The 15,052-nt window shown below is 28.9% G+C and overlaps 1 protein-coding gene, 1 long non-coding RNA gene and 1 pseudogene across 2 annotated transcripts; 1 reads left to right on the top strand and 2 right to left on the bottom strand.

The window, feature by feature from the left end:
- The first annotated feature begins 3,816 nt into the window (after positions 1-3,816).
- On the top strand, positions 3,817-6,378 carry LOC109806136 (uncharacterized). The gene is made up of 3 exons (XR_002240372.3): positions 3,817-3,950; positions 5,219-5,415; positions 6,238-6,378. It is a non-coding gene; the product is annotated as an uncharacterized LOC109806136 (long non-coding RNA).
- Positions 6,379-6,692: 314 nt separating this feature from the next.
- On the bottom strand, positions 6,693-8,609 carry LOC145953196 (CENP-B homolog protein 2-like). Its single transcript, XM_083066996.1, has one exon. It carries the CDS (start codon positions 8,077-8,079, stop codon positions 7,099-7,101), a length of 981 nt encoding a protein of 326 aa, XP_082923122.1. The 5' UTR covers positions 8,080-8,609; the 3' UTR covers positions 6,693-7,098.
- Positions 8,101-8,604, bottom strand: LOC145953197 (CENP-B homolog protein 2-like; annotated as a pseudogene).
- Positions 8,610-15,052: the final 6,443 nt, after the last annotated feature.

The following is a 15,052-nucleotide window of genomic DNA, read 5'->3' as shown; positions in this document are numbered from 1 at the left end:
ATTTTTTCAACGGAATTTTCTGTCGAAAATTTCTGACGGATTTTTATGTTGAAAATTTTCCGTCGGATCCAAATCCGTCAGAAATTTACATTTTTCTTGTAGTGAGCATCTCATCTGTTCCCCTGATTTCTGGTTGCAGAAGTCGATTACAATGAGAGTATTGGCGAGGACGGCAGACACGAGGCTTTTTGAATGTACATCCCAAGTAAAGAAAGCAACAATTGCGGCATGATCTACCACCCTTTCATGAAAAGGAAAGAAGATTACCCCCAAACAGTATTAATGTTAGGGTCTTATTGAAGGTCGTCCTGCTCCCTTGATGAGTCAAGAGAGAAAGATGATCTTCTAATGTGGAGAGTTTCCATCCCTTGACCGCTCCATTGCCTTCCAAAACGGATAGGTGAGGAGGTAGTCCAATTAACTTAGCCACCTTATTTGAAGATATTCATGCTTCTTGAGTAAAGTAGACCCCATCAGATTTGGGCCACTTAATCATTAGGTCATATTCCTCAAGGGTGGGCACCATGTTAAAATGTGGGAATCGGAAGCAATGGAACCCTGGCTTCTAGAAGTGTACCAGAGCTCTGATAAAAGCAGGATCAACAGACACCTTCAATAAATCGAGGATTCTTCCATAGCGTCTTTCAAATTCTGCTTTGGCTTCTTTCGACATCAGGGCACATAAGTCATTTACTTTTAGCATTGCAGAATTCGAAATGTTCACTTTCCTCAATGGTCCATGCATGCTATCATTTAAACCTTCCATGTCTAAAGGGATGATTTATTATTTCAAATGAAATGCATGATGGATATATTTTTTTGCCTATGTTTCTATCATTTTTTTTTGCTAAGGGTTATGATGCATGAATCTGTGTATATGTATTTCTTTTTCATAATAAGTTAACTCACATGATACTTAAAATGGGGCATACGGAATACAGAAGGGTAATTTTGATTTTTTTACTGCCCCTTTAATCCTCATTCATTCGGGAGGTGAAACAACAAATGCAAAAAACATATGCTCAAACAAATGATTTCATAAGCAGTGAAAGTCCATGGTCTGAGCTTCCTGTCAAAGAAAGTGCATTGTATAGGACGGTTCTATATATCTCACTTGGTATTTAAAGGCTCCCAAGGTGCCCCATTATAGGGACCCAGTATCTCTGTCGCCTTCACTTGGCAAACTCTAAGATCTGTTGTAGTTTTTCAGGCTAGAGTAACCATTTATCACCTTGAGTGTGATTTCCGACAAGGCTTGTAGGCTCTGAGGCCGTTCTTGGGCTGGTCGTACGTTAACCACTCCTTATGTTTATGCCCTCATGCCCTTGGGTATAGGGGAATTATTGTGTGCTATGGTTTGTGTACAATCGTTATTTCAAATATGCATAAAATTCAAACAGACAGATATTAAAGCCAAACAAGTAAAACAAACAAGGTAAAAGGGAAAAGATGTTTAAACCATTAATTCTTATTTTGCTAACTTCATTATTTATATGGGCTTGACCCTCTTTAAAAGTCCCCAGAGGAGTCGCCATTTGTCGCAACTCAAAAAATTCTAGTTCTTGCGACCTATGGATTAGACATCCAATTAAAGAAGTCTCATCAATTAAGGAGTTCATGGAGTCGTCACCAATGTTTTACTCAAAACATTGGGAAAAGATGAAAAAAGATTTTTAAAAAGATCCAATCATGGCCTTAGTAACCAAAATTAGGTTCGGGGGTCGGTTACGTGCAGGGAAGGTATTAATCACCCCGACAACGCCTTTAATCGATACCCTCATGATGAAGTTAGCATAGTAAGAATTAACAAATTAAATATCTAATTCCCTTTATTAATGGTTATTTAAATGCTTAAAACTTAAATTACGCGATTGTCTCTGAGAGGTATACATGATTGCTTTTAGTATAACAATGTTATTAGAGATGAGAAAATAAAAGAAAGGAGAGAGGAAAATTAATTGAAATACCTCTTAGACGAGCTGTATTGAATCTTCAAAATAGATATGGAGATAGGTGCTTTATGGAAACCTTTCACAATACATAAATGCCTCACAGATCTCAAGAAATATAAAAGATAGAGGGGGAGAGAAATTTCGAGATATAAGGGATTCTGGATCAATTTTTCTGACCCTCGGGAGTCGTGCCTGAGTCTGCTATTTATAAACATCAAAAGTGGCCAGAGCGGCCTGTTCCAGATCCGTAACGGCCCGTTTTGGACCCCTTCATTATGCGTTAATTTCATATATGGAACGGCCCGTTCTTAAACCAGAACGGCTCGTTCTAGAGTTGAGTTTAACACTTAATTGCCTGTGCTGGAACGACCCATTCCAGACTAGGATTTTAGACCTTTTTTAGTAGTCTGGAACGACCCGTTCTAGTTTGAGAACGACCCGTTACATGTTGGGAACAGGCCGTTCCAGCTTAGGAACAACCCATTGCAGTTTGGGAACAGACTGTTCTGGCTTGGGAACAGCCCGTTCTAGGCTACTAAGTCAGTTTTTGTTGGACTTTAGGCCTTCTGATGACATGTCCTGTTGTTTTCATGCTTGGGAGCTCCTTTTCTTCACAAAATAGAAGTCTATTTCTTAATTTACTAGTCTGGACGAAATTAGGTGTATACAATAGAAAATTCATTTGACAAAGTAATTTGATTGTCACAATCACATGTATGATTGTATCGATATATTTGATTTAGCATGTTTAATTAAAATGTCCCAAAAAAAATACATCACATGCATTGATATGAAAATATTGTGTGTTTTTCTTCCTGTTATTACTTCGTTATTTTAAAAGAAATGTTGAATTTTTAATTCAACCTTCTACTAATATCTCTCTTTCCACCAAATATAAAAACTAAACCAACTAAAAATTAAAAAAAATTGTAATTTTTTAAATAATAATATTATAATATAAACATTATTTTTTTAATATTCATCCTTAATTTTATATCGTAATACACAAATGTAATATATCACTTTCGTATAATTAATATTAGTTGGTCTCAACTTTTAACTTTTCATATTAATAATATTTTAGTATGTAGGTTTCACATATTAAATATTTATTACATATAACTTATGATAAATTATATTATATATATAAATAAATAAATATTATATTTACAAATTTTGTAAATACATATTTTTAAATATATAAAATATATTTTTATTTAAAATAAATATTTTATATTATAATACAAAATTATTTTAACTTTTATATTTTAAATATTTAAATTTAATATAAATAAATATGATACATAAAAAATTTAAATTAGAGAAAAAGTCATAAAAAAATTATTAAAATTGCTGTAATAGAAGAATAAATCATAAAAGGATTTTCGTGAAAACTCGTATTTAATATATAAAGGTTTATTAGTTAATCTCAAATTTCTAATTTAATTTTTTTATAATTAATATTAGTTATTTTGTTATTTTTAATAATGAAAACAATTTTTTTAAAAAGCTAATTATTATAAAATATAATATAAAATAATTTATTATTAATATTTCTTATTAAAATTATGTACACTTACTTGCACGTATGTATGAAATAAATAGAAATATTTTTTTTCACAGGCAAATACAGAAACGGATAGTATAATACACATTATCTACACATTCTGATCCCTCTTTGTTTGTATATGTTTCGTGATCATGAATTTGGATGGATTTGTGGGATATAGGAATATTGAACATAGTAATTTGATCTACATTGTCATGTGTCGGTCTATTTGATCTAGCATGTTCAATTAGAATGTGCCACCAATTATAAAAAAAACAAAGTGTGGATATGTGTCTAATCACAGTTCTTAGCCGCATACTACATTAAATAAATGGACCACCGCTTTATGGTGTTATTTATAGTTGTCTTGTGAAGCACTGATTAGAACATGGAAAGATTTAGATCACAAGCATGCATGTCCCAAAAGAGTTCTCACTCCAGTTGAACAGGTTAGTTTCTTCTTTTCACTTAATTAGTCTTTATTTTTAATTTTTAATTTAAACTAAACTTGATAATAATGTTACTTCCTATGATATATTGCTGCAAACAAACAGCTGAAGCTACTAGCTATCATTTCTTGTGAAACAAATAGTTGCTAAATTCACTATATATCTTTCAAGTAATTAAACTTGTTAATTAAGATGTGGAAAGCTCTGAAACTAGTACAAGACTTGGTTATCTTTGTATAAAATAGAAACCCTTATAGTAGGGCCCTTCACCGGAGACACACCACCCATGGTTTGGCCGTGCAAAGCCTTCTTGTAGACTTTGACAAAGTTGGCTGAAGCCAATCCAGATCTAACCATTAAAGGTCACTAATGGCACACTCAACAAATATATATAACTTACTATATGAACTTCGCTCTATAGTCTTACCATTTTCTAAATTTCATATAAATAGAGTTACTTAATTTGTTACTCCGTATATACTGATTTCTTATTTTAATGTATGTAATTTTTTTTTAATAATTTTAACTATTTATAAAATTGTATAAATCACATAATAATAAATAAAGAAGATTAACTCTAAGCTTTATCCTTAAAATTATCGATAATTACATACTATCATCACCTTTATGTGTGTATTTAAAGGACCTCCTCAGGGAGGTATAAAGTCCTTCTTTTCTACTAATTAAATATAAAATAAATATATTTTTGCTTCTGAAATTAAAAAAAAATTAATTCTATAAATAAATTTGTTAAACAAAACGTATATACTAATTTATTTGTCAGAAAATAAAATCACATAAATACTATATAACTCACTTAATTTGTCTTAATTTATTTAAAATTTAAGATATTAAAAATATATTTAAGTTAAAGTAATATTACTATCGCTTCACTATTCTTGGGAACACATTGTTAGAAATTTTTTTTTTAATAATAATTATGTTGATATTGGAACTAAACGATTTCCCTAAACTAAAAGGATAGCCTTTTAAACCCCGAATCGGTGATCATTATTGTGAACTTCCATCTAGTGTTTGGGATGAAATTGTGTGTGTTCGTTGTTATGATTGATCTTCATATTGATTGATTATGATTATTAAGTTGTTTTTTTTTGTTTTTTTTTTATCTATAATATGCATGTATATAAATGTGTGTACAATAGTTCTTTAGTTAGCCTATATGAAGCTCTAGTTTTATTCATAATATTTTATTCTTCCTCTTTCTTATATCTCCTTTTCACTAACATTGGATGCCTAAATGTATATAGATATGCAGCACATTTCAACAAATTCGAGACCAATTTCTCCCAATTTGGAATGGGTGGTGTCGGCAAATGACATACATTAAAGGACTCAACCCTCTTAGAAAATGTTGATTATAATGTCCATTCTAATTTTTCTATTTGAGATAGATAAATTATACTCTGACTTTAGGAGATACGTTGGTCGATTCATCGCACAATTGGTAAGTATAACTCTACTTGTAATGTACACCTCCAATCAAAATCTATAATTTCAATTATTTTAGAATAAAGAGTTGAGTTTTAACTTTCATATTTATTTTGGTCACAAAAATGTTTAAGAATTATGGTATCTCACTTGCATTATTTTAATTCATTCTCACGGCCTAGATGAATTAATGAGTTTTTCTAATATATATATAAGCAAGTTCACAATATACTTAAAGGTTTTGAGTCTTAAATGATATTAATTACAAATTAGTTGGAGTAAACAAAGCTCTTTTGAGATTAGGGTCCTATTAGAGTATAAAGGGATGATACACTAATCAATTAAGTGATTAAGGTTAAATTGACGCAAGTTTTTATTAAGTTATGATAAGTCAATTTAGATAAGTAAATTGACTCACTTTGACACTTCTACATGATATAGCATAACTAGAAGCAACCATGAAAATTGATTCAAAAAGAATAGTTTACGGAAAAGGGCTTTAAGGTTGTGTAACACAATGCAATTGGTTATTTCAAAGTTCAAACAACCATTAGGTTAGGCTTCGTCCTTTGGCTATCTTCTTGCTTGTCACATCCTATATAGCATACAATTCATTTTTCTTATGATTTATAACAAATATTTTGAAACTATGAAAAATTAGTATATAACTCTAATATATATACATGTGCATTTGTTCTAACTTTGGCATATCATTTATAGTAATGTTTCCAATGAAGAAGATAGAAGCAGATTATTTTTTTCGGGTGTTTGTTTGCCCTTCAAAATTTCACTGTGGCGTGACCAATTCTATTTGTATTCTTGTTGGATTATTTCTTAGTTACTACAAATATCCAAGTGGTCTTGCATTTTTGGCGAAGAAGATCAACGAACATCCCAACTTATGTCAATCTTATGCTGAATGCTTGAAGAAAGGAAGTGGAAACTTTTATCTTAATAATAAGAACGACTACGGTTGGTGTTTTTACTCTGACTTTGAAGAACTAAAAGGCTTCTTGTTGATGCTAGAAATCACCAAAGACTCACTGATATCACTAGTGAAAAATTAATGGTCATACATGATGCATTTACTGCTTTAAATAGAAGAGTGTTGGGTATGTAACTTTATTTACTATACTTTAAAAGAGTGTATGTAACTTTTGAAGTAATCAGTTTAATTTGGTATCTGAATTTAGAAGATATTGGTATATTAGTCTCTCTAAATCAAAGAAAATTAAAAAAAAAATCCTTAAAATTGCAAAATTTACAATCATATTAGTCAAAAATTCAAAAACAAAATTTAACTAAATTGTTATTATTGATATGTTTTAAAAGATAGTAAGTAATTAAATTCATATACTTATTTAATATTGTATTTTTTCTTATGTATAAGAAATAAATAAGAGTCTTGCTTTAGTCTTGATTACAAGAAACATGGTACAGTAGAAACTCTTTAAATTAATACTCGGTAAATTAATAAATTCTCTAAAATAATAAATTTATCCGGTCCGACTTGGGCCAATGTAAAAAATTGAAAAACTTGATAAAATAATAAAATAATAATTTTTTGGGAGATCCCTTTATAATTTTCGGTCCCAATAAAATCATAAATTAATAATTCATAAAAACTGAAAAAAATATATTACACTCTATTGAAATATAATTCAATAGTTGTCTGTTTTTCTTTAAAGTTCAAGTCTATTTAGAGCTCATCTCTAACTTTTCTTATTGCATCCAATAGCTCAGGTGTTGTATTTTTGTATTGTATCATAAAGTTGTGAAGAGTGTTCGACGCTATAAGTGCTTCCTTTCGTGTAACAGGCTCCAAAGACACTGTATCATCTTCGTTGTCATCCTCTGCATTGTTCTCAATGATAGTACCTACAATATCTTCTAAACTCTGAAACTCCGAACATGCTTCATTTTCACCTGGGTAGTTCATTAGATTGTCGATATCCATCTTATTACGATAGCCACATTGATTGATCATAGTCTCGAGGTCTTGAGTTTCTTCATCAAAAGTGGATTCATCCAAATTTCTTGCAACGTCACTAGCTGAACAAATTTTACTGTGTCGGAAGCAATTCATTATTGTTTCTTTTCGAACATCTATCATCCAAGCTGGGATTGCCAAATTGATAGCATCAAGGACATTTATCTTCCCTGGATCAGATTGTCCCACCTCATAACCTTCCAATATTTTGCGGTAAAACCTTCTACGGTAATGCATCTTGAAAGCTCGTATTATCCCAGCATTGCAAGGTTGAATCTTTGATGTCATGTTGGGTGGTAAGAAGAACAACTCAACGCTTCTTAGCCCTTCAATATTTCTTAGATGTGCTGGACAATTATCCACCACAAGTAGAACTCTTCTACCATGCATCATTTGGTCAAATGAACGAACATATTCATCAAAAAGCACACTAGTCATCCATGCTTTTTTGTTATCTCGATACTGACAATTCAAGCTATTCATGTTCACATTCTTGAAGCAACGAGGCTTTGCATATTTCCCAATAATCCATAGAGGGATTTTTTCAGAGCCATCTTCATTGTAACAAATAACTACCGTCAGCCTTTCTTTATCTTGTTTTCTTCCTTCAAGTTGTTTTGTTGCCAGTGAATGATCAACTTGTAGCCTATAAAACAACCCAGTTTCATCCATATTGAAAACATCTTTCATAGGGAACTGATCAATTTTCTCTCAAATCGATACCAATTTCTGCTCCATGTCTTGTACATCAACAAACCCACTCTCGCCAAAACGACGAAATGACTTTATGCCATGTCGGTGCTTGAATTTCCCAAGCCATCCTATAGAGAAGTTAAAATCTGAATCATCATGAGGGTACACGAGTTTCATTGTATCTCTTGCCTTCTGCAAAATTAATTCTCCTGTGATATTCACACGTTCTTGATGCTAGAGAAACTACTCATAAACAACCTTCTCCATGTCAGGATATTTTGCTGGTTTGTATCTTTTGATCTCTGCTCTTTCCTTTTCTATTTCAGCAGAGAGATAGTCATCTGACCGCTTAAGTGTGTTTGATATTGTTCCTTGACTAACTTTCAAATGAAATTTTCCCTCAAGCTATCTCTGCAAGTCTTTTTGTGTGCTTGCAGGATTATCTCTCTTATACTCACAGAACTCCTTACATATTTGATTTGACATAGTTGATTTTGCAACACCTTTTAGATGAAAAGCCATCTTGTGAGATATGGTTTGAATACTCTAACACATTCATATAATTTATATATGTCAAACTTGCTTAAGAATACATTGAACACATTTGTTCCTCTTGTTTACATTTATTGTACTTCAAAAGTCATTATTGATTTCCAATGCATATGTACTTCAAAAGTCATTACGTATTGATTTTCAATGCATATATACTTCAAAAATTACTAATTTACGTTGAGTCCCAAGGTTCGCTGCAACGTAATTCTAAGAGGCATAGACTAATTTGCCTTTTTGTTTGGTATGTACAGTATAATTACTTAAAAACTCTTTAAATTAATAATTATTAATTTATCGATAAATTAATAACTCTCTAAATTAATAAATTTCTCCGGTTCTGACATTATTAATTTAAAGATTTTCTACTGTACTACTTTTAAATGTATTAGTTGGTAATTTCATTTTTTTATTAGGAGTTTATTAATGTGTTATCTACTCAATTTCATGAATTTAAATGTATTTATTGGACAACAAACACTATGGGTCATGTATTGGTTAAAAAAATTATTCCTTGACTTTTGAGTAGTTTCATTAAGTATAACTTTTACTTACACCATTTAATCATAACATACTTTTGAAATAAAAGTTCAAATTATGATATTATTGATTGCAACAAACTATTTTAACTATTTTTATTGGTTTAGAAATAGACTGTATGGACCGTGTAAAAGATTAGAAATGCAAAACTATGGCTGCTTATATTTAAATTTTACAAAGATTTGGTTTTTCTCAATTTGTGCATGGGACTTTTATTTTTGTCAAGTCTAACGAAGTCATTAGCTCCCTTTAAGTGTGTTTGATAAAGTTAGTTTATACATTGCTAAAAGATTATAAAATCCTGAAAACTTATAAGTTTATTTTACATCACTTATTGGTTATAAGTTAGGAGTTTGTAAACACTCAATTTCGTCCGCATACTTAATTCCATACTTAGGAAGCTCACTTCTTCTTCCGCAGTTGCATCACTGCCAACTCGTCTCCAAAATTCCATAACCACCATGTGCTCATAGAAAAGTACAAATGTAGGGATGAAAACATGTTATGATATTTCTTGTTTGTGTGAATCAAATGCTAGAGTCATTATATGGTTGCAATGTCTACTTTCTTCCTTAAATTAAAGATATTTTTGTGATGACATATCATTAATTATTTTTAACATTTTAGAAGGAAAATACATGTTGATAAAAGATGAAAATGAAATCCTAGAATAATATTATAATCCAAATCACTATGAAAGTATTTCATTCGTATAAAAAAGTTAATAACTAAAATTTAAATATCATACTTTCTTGAAATAGTTCCAAGAATTACTTGTAAATTACTTTATGATCATAAGGGATAATTTGTTCATAATTAAAAATATTGAGTTAAATTATTCAAGTTTTTTTTAGTAATACAGTAAGATAATTTTATAGATACAAAAATGTTGATTAAATGTGACATTTGTTCAACCTTAAAACCTTTTGAGATACATGCTGTAACAATTTGATAGTCTCGAGATCTTAAATAAATAAATAAATATATATATATATATATATAACGTATTAAATTATAAACTTTATTTTAAAATCAATATTTAACTTATTAGGAAAATGATTTATCTAAAAATTAAATATTTTTTGACAAAAAGAAGGAATTATTTAAATGTGACATTCTCTTAACCATAGAGTTTAAGGATACAAGTTATAACGACTTGTTATCTTGAAGCTCTCTCTTAAATTAATAATATGCAAAATTAATATCATGATTGTTAAAAATATTACTATAACTTCATGTTAAAAACTTTAAAATTATTGTGATAAAATTCATGAGACATATTTTACTCTAATTAACAATTTGAAGAGTCATAACTATAAAAATTATAATTATTCGTAATCATAAAATTTTATGGTATAAAAATTCGATGAAGTTTAAATAAAAAAGAAAAGGTTGAGTAAACGTGACATTTTCTCAATTTTATAATATCTTGAAATACAAGTTGTAATAACATGAGAGACTTAAGAACTTTTAAAAGTTAATTAATTATTTATTGACAGACAAAGAATTATTTGATCGTGACATTCTTTCAATCCTAGAGTTTATTAATACAAGTCGTGATGACCTGTTATCATAAACTCTTTACTGTATTAATAATTCATATTAAATACTATTATTTTAGAGCATTGCAACAAAATTTACTATAAAAAAGGGGACTAAGAATTTGTATTCAATAATAACAATAAGTATAATCAAAATGAAATATTTCAATAAATTAGCTTTGGTGTACACCTCTGTCAATTGTAAGGTGTATGAGCTGAGACAGTTCAAGAGTCCTAAATTAAATTAAAAAGGTAAATTTAAATAATAAAAAACTATTAAACAAACATTTTCTGGAAAGAGTTACGTGACTTTAATTCTTCATTACGTATGGAGATACGTAGGAGTAGGAAATCATTTCTGTCTAGCCCAAAAATAAAAATAATATTATTATCTCATTTTTACATCAATAATGATAATAATTAAATAAAGTAAACGTATTTGTTAAATAAAACATATTTGATTATCATCATTAGCTTTTATTAATTCAGGGTGAGATAAATATTTTAAAAGTTATAATAATTTTGTTAATTAATTAGAGGTGATCGTTTTTACCACGGACGTTTTAAGGTGCTAATACCTTTCTTATACGTAACCGACTCCGAGCTCAAATATGATTTTGTAGACCATTTTTTATTTTGTGATTTTTTCAATGTTTGTTCATAAAAATAAACATTAGTGACGACCTCATATTTATTAAAAAATTTATTTTGCCATCCTGTAGCAACCAAAGTTGCTACAAAGCTCAAAAATAAAAAGTTTATAAATTAGCTAATTAAATTAAAAATATTTAATAAAATTAATTAATAAGTTAGTTGATAATATAAAATAATATATATATTTATTTAATAATTAGAGAAAGAGAATAAAAAGTAAACAAAATATGGTTTCTAAATTAAAAGCATATCCTCTCTACATATAATTAAATAATTAGTGTCTTAAATGAGATTGTTTTTTAAGAGCTATTTACATATATTTAAAATATTTATTTATTAAAAATTTAATAGCATAAAATAGACATTCATTCGTGTAGTCCACAAACTGCAAATTTAAATGCGGATAAAAGTTATGTGTTTAATTTTTTTCTTCTTAAGTTTTGTATTTGTATATCGAAAAAGAATAAAGAAATTGAAAACTGAAATATAATTTAAATTTAAACATGAAAGGAATCTTAAGTTTTTTTTGTATAATTAGCATATTAAAATTAGGATTTAATCAGAAGCATTTAAAATAAATGAAAATAAAAAATAATTAATTACCATATTTAAAGATAATTGTCATGTCATAATATCTAATAAGTATAAGCTAACAAAATTTTAATGGCATTAGTGATTCTACCCACCCGCGTTTAGCATGGAAAAGTCAGAGACATCATGCGTCATATCTATTCAAAATCGATGACATATTCCGTAGATTTTGCATTTCATAGTATCGCGAGCCTCACGAATCCTGGAAAATATGCGATAAAAGTTGTTTATAAGCAATTTCTGTGCCACATCACTGTCATATCAGCTCTGACTCATTTTATAAATTACTTAAATTTTAGTAAAGTTACTTCTACAAGTAACTTTGCTAAAATTTAAATAACCTATAAAGTGGATCAGAGTTGATATAGTAGTGATGTGACACAGAAAGTTGCTTATAAGCAACCCCCATTGCAGATACTCTTAGGTCTCAAAACCCATCTTAAATATTAGTATGTTCCTTACACAAAATTAATCTATATGATACATACACAACACTCGCAAAACAATACAAGATCGTCAAAATACTCAGGTTCATCTAATTGCATAAGAACCCCCAATTTCATACATATAAATCATAACCCTATCACAAAATCAATCCATCATAATTGTTCACGAATTTCCAATAACAAAATAACAAATCAACCACAAATCATATTTATATGCGTTTACAAAAATTTAATCAACAATCTAAGAGTTTTAAGAATCAAGTCATTGTTCACACCCGTCATATATATCTATAAAAGAGATATTCTCACTCCTTTCTTATTTTAAATAATCTCTATAGTACCATCATGCTCTTCCACCACCTTTATCGCTATTTTGCATATTTTTTAATGTTTTCCTTTAGGACTTCCTTATAAGTACTCTTATGTAGTGTTTAGTTGGAGTGATATGAAGGTGAGGGGGTCATTTTTTTTTATTTTTTTTTATAAAAAAATCTTATTTGTTTTATTTTTTAAAAAGGAAAGGGAGGAAAATCCCTCCTTGCCCAATTTTAACTCTCCTTCAAAATTGGAAGGATTTGGAGGGGAGGGAAGGGAAGGGATTTTAAAACATTTTTAATATAAGTACCTTTATTTATATTATTAAATTTCTAATTATAAGAATACAAAAATAAATTTATTTTAAAAATCTCTTCCTCTCTTGTGAAACAAATAAGAAAATAGTTATCTCTTGTCCTCTTTCCTCTCATTTTCTCAACCAAATAAAATTTCTAATTCCTCCCCTCCTTTCCATTAATTATTAAAAAAACAATTAATGATATATTAAAAATACAACAATTCATAGTTTAACAATTATCCTAACCAAACATCTAAATAATGCGTATTCTATATATACTCAACCAAATTTACAATTACAACAATATTCTTATTAAAAAGAAAAAAAAAAACAAAGAATTATCTTAACCTTTTTTTTTTATTTTTACTTTTAACATATTATTATATTACTATGTTTTTTATTTAAAAAAAATTAACACTACTATTAAACCTTATTGACTTTAATATTAAGAAGGGCTATATTGACTAATGTGGAATGAAATAAATGAGTCATTTTTTCAACTAATTATAAGAAATATGGTTTCACTTCAATTTCTATTAACTGTTTATTTATTTTTATAGCCTCAATCGATCAATCGTAAAGTCTATTATATGATATTTACTCAGTTTTTTTATTGAATTATTAACAAAAGATCATTGATTGAAAAAAATTATTCTTTAAATTATGAGTACTGTCATTAAATATAATTATCACTTAAAATATGTAATATTGTGGACACTCTTGGAATAGAATTTAAATTTATAGTATTATTAATTATAATTAGTTAATTGAATAGTTTTATTGATTTTAATTAATTAGAGATATGGATTTCTTATGTATAATATTAGAAGTAGTATTAAATTAGTTTTTTTTAATCTTTTTCTTAGTGTGTTAATACACATGAATAAAAGAGAATAAACACGCTATAATTAGAAGTCATGAATAAGATTTTGAATGCATGTCAATCAATATAACCATTCTTTGAAAAGTCTAGAATATATATTGATGATTAAGAACTGAAATATATGCACTTGACCATCTATTAAACCAAAGAAACTCATTCATTGTCCTGATCAATTATTGCAGGGATTGCAGTTAGAAGTAGTCATATTCATTGTACTAGCTGGTGAAGTCCTAATTAAGATACACGAAGGCCAGTATGGATGAACCACGTGGAATGGGATTAGAGAGAAATATCCTTTTGACCAATTTACTAAGAATCCTCATTGGAAATGTCTGATGTATTATGTTGTACGTGGTGCGACTTGGGAGCATATTAATGTATAAATTTAAGGGGTCATGATCATAGACAAGATTTTGTTTGAATAAAATGTTCTTTTCAAAATTTTTAAAAATCATGTCAATGCCTGAAGGCTCACGATGCCATAACAAATTCAGAAGACCAATTCAGCTCTGATCAAAACTGACTGTCAATAGTTACGTTACGTCAAAAATTGGACTTCTCTCTTAGGATTGACTATTGATTCCCTATAGTCTATAGAGACCTCACATAATTATTTTGAAGGATAATCATGACCTTCTCCACACTTTCATTTTCATATTACAATATATAGATATAAATCTATATATTTAACATATATATCTATATATTTAATATATATCTTGTTCTCACCTAAAATTAGTTTAATGACAATCTCTTTGGTGAGATTGGTGAAATTCCTTTGTTCTTACAGGTGGGGTGTTCCGAGGTAGAGATAATATCTATAAAAGAGACTCCGATATTAATTTTCGCAGATATGAGTGTCTCATATATATAGTGTATATACTTTAATGTTAATTAGGATTTTTTCTTCCTTATGCAAATATTTCATTGGTTAATATAAGATTGGTCACTTATCTTTTTATCTTGTCAATTGGGGAATGGTTTAACCTTTTGACCGATATGATTAGATGATTTGAGGCCGAGGTAATCTCCTCCGAGATTGGTATGATGGCGTGCATCCGATATTATTGACTTGGTGTGGAGGGTACATATCTATATATAGCATTCCCATATATATATATATATATACTCTTACCTATTTTTTAGTGGGAGT

Source organism: Cajanus cajan, chromosome 11, assembly GCF_000230855.2.
Source record: "Cajanus cajan strain Asha chromosome 11, NIPB_CcT2T_4, whole genome shotgun sequence".
Taxonomy (NCBI): Eukaryota; Viridiplantae; Streptophyta; class Magnoliopsida; order Fabales; family Fabaceae; genus Cajanus; species Cajanus cajan.
The sequence above is the reverse complement of the archived record's forward strand: the minus strand, read 5'-3'. Positions and strand labels throughout refer to the sequence as shown.

Coding starts and splice junctions, on each gene's coding strand:
- LOC145953196 (XM_083066996.1), bottom strand. CDS start 8,079: ATGAAAGATGTTTTCAATATGGATGAAACTGGGTTGTTTTATAGGCTA.